Raw genomic sequence first — 10000 nt, 5'->3', positions numbered from 1 at the left:
TGCGCAGCCTTGCCAGTCGGGGGATCGCTTGCCGAACCCACATGGGCTCAGTCACTGTCCAATACTGTAGCTGAACTTGCCCAATTGGTGCAGTCTCAGTCTGTGGATGCTGCTACTCCAGTCTCACCTGCTTCTGTAGAGAGTGGGGTGGGTTCTGATCTTGGCTCGCTAATCTAGGGTCCGGATGGACCTGTGGTTGCAGATTCTGAGGAACCACCCTGGGTCCGTGCCACACGCCTATCTCACTATCACTATACCCCAATGCCCCGGGTGTCACCCAATAGGATGTGGGGAAAATAAAAAACCCTGAAAGACGGCGCAAGACTAGCTCCTAAGAGCTCTGCCCCAAAGTGAGCTCTTAGCGGCACTAGTCCTATTTATAACAAGCAGTGGGAAAGCCCCATGTTGTAAATAGTGCTGCTAAGAGCTCACTTTGCAGTGGAGCACTTAAGAGCTGGTCTTGCTCCAGCATGCCCAGACTAATGGCTGTCTGGGCATGCTGGGATCTGTAGTGTACCAAGAACAAAATGGATCTGTACTATAACATCATTATTATTACCCCACACCCACTGCCCAGGGGTGTGGGAAAAGCCCTAGTATGGGACTGAGTACACCGTAGGGGTGGTGTCGTGGTTTGTGGACCCAATCTCCCTATCTCCCAGCCCCATGCTGGTCAGCCTGGGACTGAGTACACCGTGGAGGTGGTGTCGTGGTTTGTGGACCCAATCTCCCTATCTCCCAGCCCCATGCTGGTCAGCCGGGGGCTGGGTTGACATTATGGCAGAGGGACCCCACACTGCAGGATTCCCGAGGGTGGCGTGAAGGATAGAGACACCTGCGAGGTGTGTAGGTACTTTGGGTTTGATCACAGGAGTGGACCACTAGAATAAAAGTTTTTAGATGTATTTTTTACATCTATTTATATTTTTAATTTTCTATTTTTAAATATATCTTTTGCAACTATACTGTGTTCTATGAACTGCGGTAGTGTCAGGACAAAACAGATCATTGTGATTACAATGGGACTGATTCTTTGGCGGAATATTAGAAGTCCTGTTTTATAGGTTATATATTTGTAAGGGGATATGTGAATATACACTCTTTAATTCAGCCATTCAGAATATAGGATATACAAATATATATGTTTTATATGTTTATAAGAAAGGCTGTTTATATCATGTGATTTAAACAATACTCATTGTAATGAGAGTAGATGAGCATCTTGGTGTATATAATAATGATAGAGACAGAGTGATTGGAGGACCTCTCCCCAACTTCATTATTTAAAGGAAGACAGTGAGTGAAAAATATCTTTGATGAAGTGTTGATATGAAGACGTGTCAGAATGCCATACACTTAGGGTGATTACCTGGATATACACTGCGATTGTTCTACATTAATGAGAAAGACGGCTGTAGATGGAGATCTACATATTATGGGAAGCTCGCTGGCTAACACTGATAACCTACCGGTCACAGAGCGAGATTGGAAGGAAAGCTCAGACTGTTACTTGCTGTTCTCTATAGAAAACACTCTTAATAAAGTCAGGTTATTGAGAATCATTGGTTACCATTTACATCTGAATAGATCCGATTGTGATTTATATGATTTATATGGTGAACTCACCTTAGCACTGCTTCAAATTGTTTCTTGTTGAGATGATTTTATAGAGCACATATACCAGGTTCACCAACATTAGCTGCTCCGTCCTTTGTTTGGGACATTACCCATTTATAGATCTGTGGTTTTTATCTATTTTTATTAATGTGGTTATTATATCAGATGAATTAACATAGGTGATGAATTAACAAACATTTCTATTCAGATTTAAACTCTGCTGTTTCCGCATTGAAAGCCAATTAAATCCGTACAATATCCCTCTCTAAAGGCGCCCCCCCGTCTTTATATTTTTGGTGTTTATTTCTTAGTCTTGGCATACCCGAGAGAGGGTGCGGCATTAGACAGATTATACAACAGGTATCACATAATACACTAAATGTGTTTGGTGAATCGTGAGCGCTTGAAAGTTGCCTTTTTTCTATTTGTTCCTCAGAGTTGGTTAAGCTATTTGGGGGGTTTGGAACCCGTTTTTTTTTGTTTACATTTAGTTCCATTTTATAACATGGATTACCATTGTAAATAAAGTGCTTTATTTCAACATTTTGTCTGTCGACTTTACAACCTGTTGACATTTTACATGTCAACGTTTTAACTGTGTCGGCCTAATGAACATGTATCACGTTAGGACTGTTGACATTTTGGGGAAGACATTTATAATAACCGCAAAACCTTATTTCATGACTATTTACTCACAGTTGTCTCCGTTAAGATTTGGACGCCAAATACGACACTCTTCATCTGGCTCATTCTTCACTATGATATTCAGGCTGGAATTTGAAAGCCCGGACTGATAAATATCATATCCTGTCAGGCACACAACAAGGATATTATTAGACATAGCACTGTCAGGAAGCGGGTTAGTAAAGGGAACCAAGGGGACATCAAACAACGGCCTACTCCAAGCCAAGTGTAAGTGTGTTAATTCAGAGGACTTAAAACTCCCCATAAGATGACAAGAAAGAGAGAAAAGCAACAACTCAACAGAAGCTATAAAAGAGCAAAGTATTGTGTGGTGAACAGACAGTGATATAATAAGTATCATGTGGTGGAGATTAGACAGTGATATAATAAGTATCATGTGGTGGAGATTAGACAGTGATATAATAAGTATCATGTGGTGAATGGCCAGTGATATAATAAGTATCATGTGGTGGCGATTAGACAGTGATATAATAAGTATCATGTGGTGGAGATTAGACAGTGATATAATAAGTATCATGTGGTGAATGGCCAGTGATATAATAAGTATCATGTGGTGGAGATTAGACAGTGATATAATAAGCATCATGTGGTGGAGATTAGACAGTGATATAATAAGCATCATGTGGTGGAGATTAGACAGTGATATAATAAGCATCATGTGGTGGAGATTAGACAGTGATATAATAAGCATCATGTGGTGGAGATTAGACAGTGATATAATAAGCATCATGTGGTGGAGATTAGACAGTGATATAATAAGCATCATGTGGTGGAGATTAGACAGTGATATAATAAGCATCATGTGGTGGAGATTAGACAGTGATATAATAAGCATCATGTGGTGGAGATTAGACAGTGATATAATAAGCATCATGTGGTGGAGATTAGACAGTGATATAATAAGCATCATGTGGTGGAGATTAGACAGTGATATAATAAGCATCATGTGGTGGAGATTAGACAGTGATATAATAAGCATCATGTGGTGGAGATTAGACAGTGATATAATAAGCATCATGTGGTGGAGATTAGACAGTGATATAATAAGCATCATGTGGTGGAGATTAGACAGTGATATAATAAGTATCATGTGGTGGAGATTAGACAGTGATATAATAAGCATCATGTGGTGGAGATTAGACAGCGGTATAATAAGCATCATGTGGTGGAGATTAGACAGTGATATAATAAGTATCATGTGGTGAATGGCCAGTGATATAATAAGTATCATGTGGTGGAGATTAGACAGTGATATAATAAGTATCATGTGGTGAATGGCCAGTGATATAATAAGCATCGTGTGGTGGAGATTAGACAGTGATATAATAAGCATCATGTGGTGGAGATTAGACAGTGATATAATAAGCATCATGTGGTGGAGATTAGACAGTGATATAATAAGCATCATGTGGTGGAGATTAGACAGTGATATAATAAGCATCATGTGGTGGAGATTAGACAGTGATATAATAAGTATCATGTGGTGGAGATTAGACAGTGATATAATAAGCATCATGTGGTGGAGATTAGACAGTGATATAATAAGCATCATGTGGTGGAGATTAGACAGTGATATAATAAGCATCATGTGGTGGAGATTAGACAGTGATATAATAAGCATCATGTGGTGGAGATTAGACAGTGATATAATAAGCATCATGTGGTGGAGATTAGACAGTGATATAATAAGCATCATGTGGTGAACGGCCAGTGATATAATAAGTATCATGTGGTGGAGATTAGACAGTGATATAATAAGCATCATGTGGTGGAGATTAGACAGTGATATAATAAGTATCATGTGGTGGAGATTAGACAGTGATATAATAAGCATCATGTGGTGGAGATTAGACAGTGATATAATAAGTATCATGTGGTGGAGATTAGACAGTGATATAATAAGCATCATGTGGTGGAGATTAGACAGTGATATAATAAGCATCATGTGGTGAACGGCCAGTGATATAATAAGTATCATGTGGTGGAGATTAGACAGTGATATAATAAGCATCATGTGGTGGAGATTAGACAGTGATATAATAAGCATCATGTGGTGGAGATTAGACAGTGATATAATAAGCATCAAGTGGTGGAGATTAGACAGTGATATAATAAGCATCATGTGGTGGAGATTAGACAGTGATATAATAAGCATCATGTGGTGGAGATTAGACAGTGATATAATAAGCATCAAGTGGTGGAGATTAGACAGTGATATAATAAGTATCATGTGGTGGAGATTAGACAGTGATATAATAAGTATCATGTGGTGGAGATTAGACAGTGATATAATAAGCACTATGTGGTGGAGATTAGACAGTGATATAATAAGCATCATGTGGTGGAGATTAGACAGTGATATAATAAGCATCATGTGGTGGAGATTAGACAGTGATATAATAAGCATCATGTGGTGGAGATTAGACAGTGATATAATAAGCATCAAGTGGTGGAGATTAGACAGTGATATAATAAGCATCATGTGGTGGAGATTAGACAGTGATATAATAAGCATCATGTGGTGGAGATTAGACAGTGATATAATAAGCATCATGTGGTGGAGATTAGACAGTGATATAATAAGTATCATGTGGTGGAGATTAGACAGTGATATAATAAGCATCATGTGGTGAACGCCCAGTGATATAATAAGCATCATGTGGTGGAGATTAGACAGTGATATAATAAGTATCATGTGGTGGAGATTAGACAGTGATATAATAAGTATCATGTGGTGGAGATTAGACAGTGATATAATAAGCACTATGTGGTGGAGATTAGACAGTGATATAATAAGCACTATGTGGTGGAGATTAGACAGTGATATAATAAGCATCATGTGGTGGAGATTAGACAGTGATATAATAAGCATCATGTGGTGGAGATTAGACAGTGATATAATAAGCATCATGTGGTGGAGATTAGACAGTGATATAATAAGTATCATGTGGTGGAGATTAGACAGTGATATAATAAGCATCATGTGGTGGAGATTAGACAGTGATATAATAAGCATCATGTGGTGAACGCCCAGTGATATAATAAGCATCATGTGGTGGAGATTAGACAGTGATATAATAAGTATCATGTGGTGAACGGCCAGTGATATAATAAGCATCATGTGGTGGAGATTAGACAGTGATATAATAAGCATCATGTGGTGGAGATTAGACAGTGATATAATAAGCATCATGTGGTGGAGATTAGACAGTGATATAATAAGCATCATGTGGTGGAGATTAGACAGTGATATAATAAGCACTATGTGGTGGAGATTAGACAGTGATATAATAAGCATCATGTGGTGGAGATTAGACAGTGATATAATAAGCATCATGTGGTGGAGATTAGACAGTGATATAATAAGCATCATGTGGTGGAGATTAGACAGTGATATAATAAGCATCATGTGGTGGAGATTAGACAGTGATATAATAAGCATCATGTGGTGGAGATTAGACAGTGATATAATAAGCATCATGTGGTGGAGATTAGACAGTGATATAATAAGCATCATGTGGTGGAGATTAGACAGTGATATAATAAGCATCATGTGGTGGAGATTAGACAGTGATATAATAAGCATCATGTGGTGGAGATTAGACAGCGGTATAATAAGCACTATGTGGTGGAGATTAGACAGTGATATAATAAGCATCATGTGGTGGAGATTAGACAGTGATATAATAAGCACTATTTGGTGGAGATTAGACAGTGATATAATAAGCACTATTTGGTGGAGATTAGACAGTGATATAATAAGCATCATGTGGTGAACGCCCAGTGATATAATAAGCATCATGTGGTGGAGATTAGACAGTGATATAATAAGCATCATGTGGTGGAGATTAGACAGTGATATAATAAGCATCATGTGGTGGAGATTAGACAGTGATATAATAAGCACTATTTGGTGGAAATACGTTTCAGATAAAAGATGCATTGATTTAATTTTCTTCTGAGTGTTTTCATGTAAATGAAGAGCAAGCTCCTGTATTCTTACACACCTTTAATTACAATTGGTTCCATGCATTTGCAAAATGTTTGCAAAAGAGAATTCAGCATTTTTATGTACAAGTAGAAAAGAGGATTTTTATACTCACTTTATATTCCTTTCTCTGATTCCATTTGGGGGACACCGCTACCATGGGGTTGTATGAGGGAACATGGCGTAGACACTCATATACTTAACTTCCTGCTGACAGACTATATCCCCTCTGCAACCACGTGCAAACCTCAGTGTGTAATACAAAAGCCCGAAGGAACAGAACTCAAACACCCGAAGAATAACAGCAGACGGGCAGAAGGGAGGGAACGCGGTGTCCCCCAGATGGAATCAGAGAAAGGGATTTATCGTAAGTATAAAAAGCCTCTTTTCTTCTTCATTCTATCCGGGGGACACCATGCTGTACCAAAGCAGCCCCCTAAGGGAGGGAAAGCTCTGACAGTCCGGTTCACAACACTGTGCGGTCAAAACTGGTAATACTGATAAAACCTAGTGAAGGCGTGGACAGAGGACCAGGTGGCTGCTCGGAAGAGCTGATCCGTTGAACCCCGTTATACGCAGCCCAAGAAGCACTCCTGAGCGGGTGGAATGAGCAGCAATACGACTCTGCGCAGGCCGATCGAAACTGACATAGGCCTGCTTAATTGTGGAAAAAATTAATCTAGTGATGGTCCACTTAGAATCCAGCCAACCCCATTTATGGGCCTCAAATAGTACGAACAGAGAGAGTCAGTTAGTCGAATGGCTGATGTCCATTTAACATAGATGCGGAGGGCACGAACATCCAAATAAGTCAAGCAGTTCAGGCCTGCAAACCAATCTCCTGGTTTTGGTGAAAAATCTGAAACCATCCTTGGCTGAAAAGACGGAACTGTTCTCAACACAGCCCTGCCATCGTGGGATATAAGATAGGGGGACCGACAAGAAAGGGCTCCAAGCTCCGAAACCCACCATGCAGAAGCAATGGGCAGGACTAAGTTTAGGTCCCAGGGAGCCATGAGCATAACATAAGTGCGCTGAATATGCAGAACCCCTTGAAGGAAAACCTGCACCTCCAGAATATCTGCCATTTTCTGTTGAAAGAAGATAGATAAGGCCGACACTTGGACCCTTAGGGAATCAAGTTGCAGACCTCTGTCCATGCCATCCTGAAGAAAGGCTAGGATACAGAAAAGATGAAAATTAGCCATGTGGCAGACTGTTTGCCACACTCGGTAGTAAATGCGGCTGAGGCTGGTCTACTGGCTCACACTATGGTGTTTACCACTATGGAGAAAAGACCTCTGAACCGGCAGAGCCTGGCCTCAAGCACCATGCCATCAAAACACATGGGGCAGGTGCTGGTAAAGAATCGGGCCCTGCGAAGGAGAAGAACGTTCCTGCTATCTTGTTTAGAATATCTGTGGACCCTATGTGATAGTGCCAATTGGGCCATCAGAATCACAGGCAGCTACCCTAGAAGGGCCAGCAACCTCTGGAACTAACCCTAAACCGATAACCTAACGTTTCCTGTGCTTAAAGAGGCCTAGGTCTGACCGAGGTTCCTCTAAATCCAACAGATTCAATGCCTGGAGAACTGCCAGAACCAGATCCTCAATGCCTTGATTCTTTGAGGGTTCAGATACATCTCCCACCAGGGGGCGTCAGAATCCTCAGGAAGCTCACCTTCCTCCACCGAAGACCCTTCTGAGTCAGAAAGTGTGAGGAGAGGATGAGTGGACCTATGACGCTTGGTTCTGGGAGAGTCCAGAAACAGATTTAACCAGTCCAGGTCCTTAACAAAGAACATAAACCAAGCAGATTCTCCCTGAAAAGGAGGTGGGGCAGCACGGTGGCTTAGTGGTTAGCACTTCTGTCTCACAGCACTGGGGTCATGAGTTCAATTCCCAACCATGTCCTTATCTGTGTGGAGTTTGTATGTCCTTCCCGTGTCTGCGTGGGTTTCCTCCAGGTGCTCCGGTTTCCTCCCACACTCCAAAAACATACTAGTAGGTTAATTGGCTGCTAACAAAATTGACTCTAGTCTGTGTGTCTGTGTTAGGGAATTTAGACTGTAAGCCCCAGTGGGGCAGGGACTGATGTGAGTGAGTTCTCTGTACAGCGCTGCGGAATTAGTGGTGCTATATAAATAAATGGTGATGATGATGCCTGACCGACAAGGCTCAGCTTCACATCCTGCCCTGCTGCTGTTTTTTGAAGGGGTGGGAGAAGGAGAGAGCACCCCAGTCAGCGCTGGGATCTCCGCCGGACAGGCAAGCATGTGAATCGGTGCCAACACCGACCTAGGAGAAGGTGGGGGATTTTAATTTTTTTTTGGAAGAGGAAAGAAAAATAAAATAACTTTCTAGAGGATACTGTTTTGTCAGTGAATTACCCCACAGCACCTCCCAAAACACACACACACACACATATATATATATATATATATAAATCAGTGTTCTCAAAATATTGGAAAATTTTAAAAAGAGATCCTGTTCTAAGTGATATTCTACCTGATAGACCTGATATAATTTTCAGGAAGAGCCGTAATCTTAAAGACATGTTAGCCCCTAGCTTGCTCAAGGAGAATTCCCGTATCCCTTCTACTACTACCTTTTTGAGTTCGAAAGGAAGTATAAAGTGTAACATATGTAGATTTATGAACAAGAACAAAATATTTTCAAACCCTAATGTGGATAAGAGCTATACTATTAATAGCCTTATAAATTGTACAACTTCATCAGTGATTTACCTGTTAGAATGCTCCTGCGGTTTGAGATATATAGGTAAAACAAAAAGAATGCTCAAGCTGCGCATTCAGGAGCATGTGAGGAACATTAAAATCAAAATTATCATTCTAATCATTCTGTACCTAAACATTTCTTGGATGTACATCAATCAGACCCTAATTTTTTGAAATTTCTAGCCATAGAACATGTGACCTTAGGTTCTAGGGGAGGGGATTTGGCTAAGAAGCTCGCACAGCGAGAAATGTACTGGATTTATACGCTGAATACATTATCACCATATGGATTAAATGAGGGTTTTGAGGTTGTTCCTTTTTTGTGAGATTTTTTATGATAATATTTATGTGATCTTAATTTTTTTAGAGGGATATTAATACACTTATATATATATATTTTTAGCCATATTTTATAATTATGGAGATATAATGCATCTTTATGTGATGGTATGCTGCTATTATTAATCAGCCCGCTAGAGGGCATGAGATTGTGTATGTGTATCCGCATTATAGATTGACATATGCGAAATGGGTCTTTTCCTGAGTCGCTGTGCGCACGCGCACTATATAATTATCTATAGAATTGCTGACATATTTCATATATACATTTTATTATGAGCCTTTTCTGTCAGTGTTGTGGTTCGAGGCTGGTGCTTGTTACGATATGCGATCAACGTGACTCACTGGTTAATCTCTTTAGATATGCGCAATTTGACGGTGACATTGCCGTCTTTGCGCATGCGCAATTGTTCGTTTGTGTTTTATACCTCCATATGCGAGATAAATTGAATGTCTAGTGATGTTGCTAATAATACATAAAACTAGCTTGACAGAGGATATTAGTTTGTGTTTTTTTATATGTATACATTGGCCAAAAATTGTTTTGCAGACTGGCACATGCGCAATGGGTCCGTTTTTAGGATCCATGTGCGCACGCGCAAAATGGCGCG

At 40.3% G+C, this 10000-nt stretch overlaps 1 protein-coding gene across 1 annotated transcript in view; it reads right to left on the bottom strand.

The window, feature by feature from the left end:
* The window catches only part of LOC142143286 (uncharacterized), a 49300-nt gene that overhangs the window by 7053 nt on the left and 32247 nt on the right, over positions 1 to 10000 (bottom strand). Inside the window, exon 5 of the mRNA XM_075201000.1 lies at positions 2314 to 2424. Coding sequence (XP_075057101.1) covers positions 2314 to 2424 — 111 coding nt within the window. The remainder of the gene's footprint in view (positions 1 to 2313; positions 2425 to 10000) is intronic.

Source organism: Mixophyes fleayi, chromosome 3, assembly GCF_038048845.1.
Source record: "Mixophyes fleayi isolate aMixFle1 chromosome 3, aMixFle1.hap1, whole genome shotgun sequence".
NCBI classification, from domain to species: Eukaryota; Metazoa; Chordata; class Amphibia; order Anura; family Limnodynastidae; genus Mixophyes; species Mixophyes fleayi.
The sequence above is the reverse complement of the archived record's forward strand: the minus strand, read 5'-3'. Positions and strand labels throughout refer to the sequence as shown.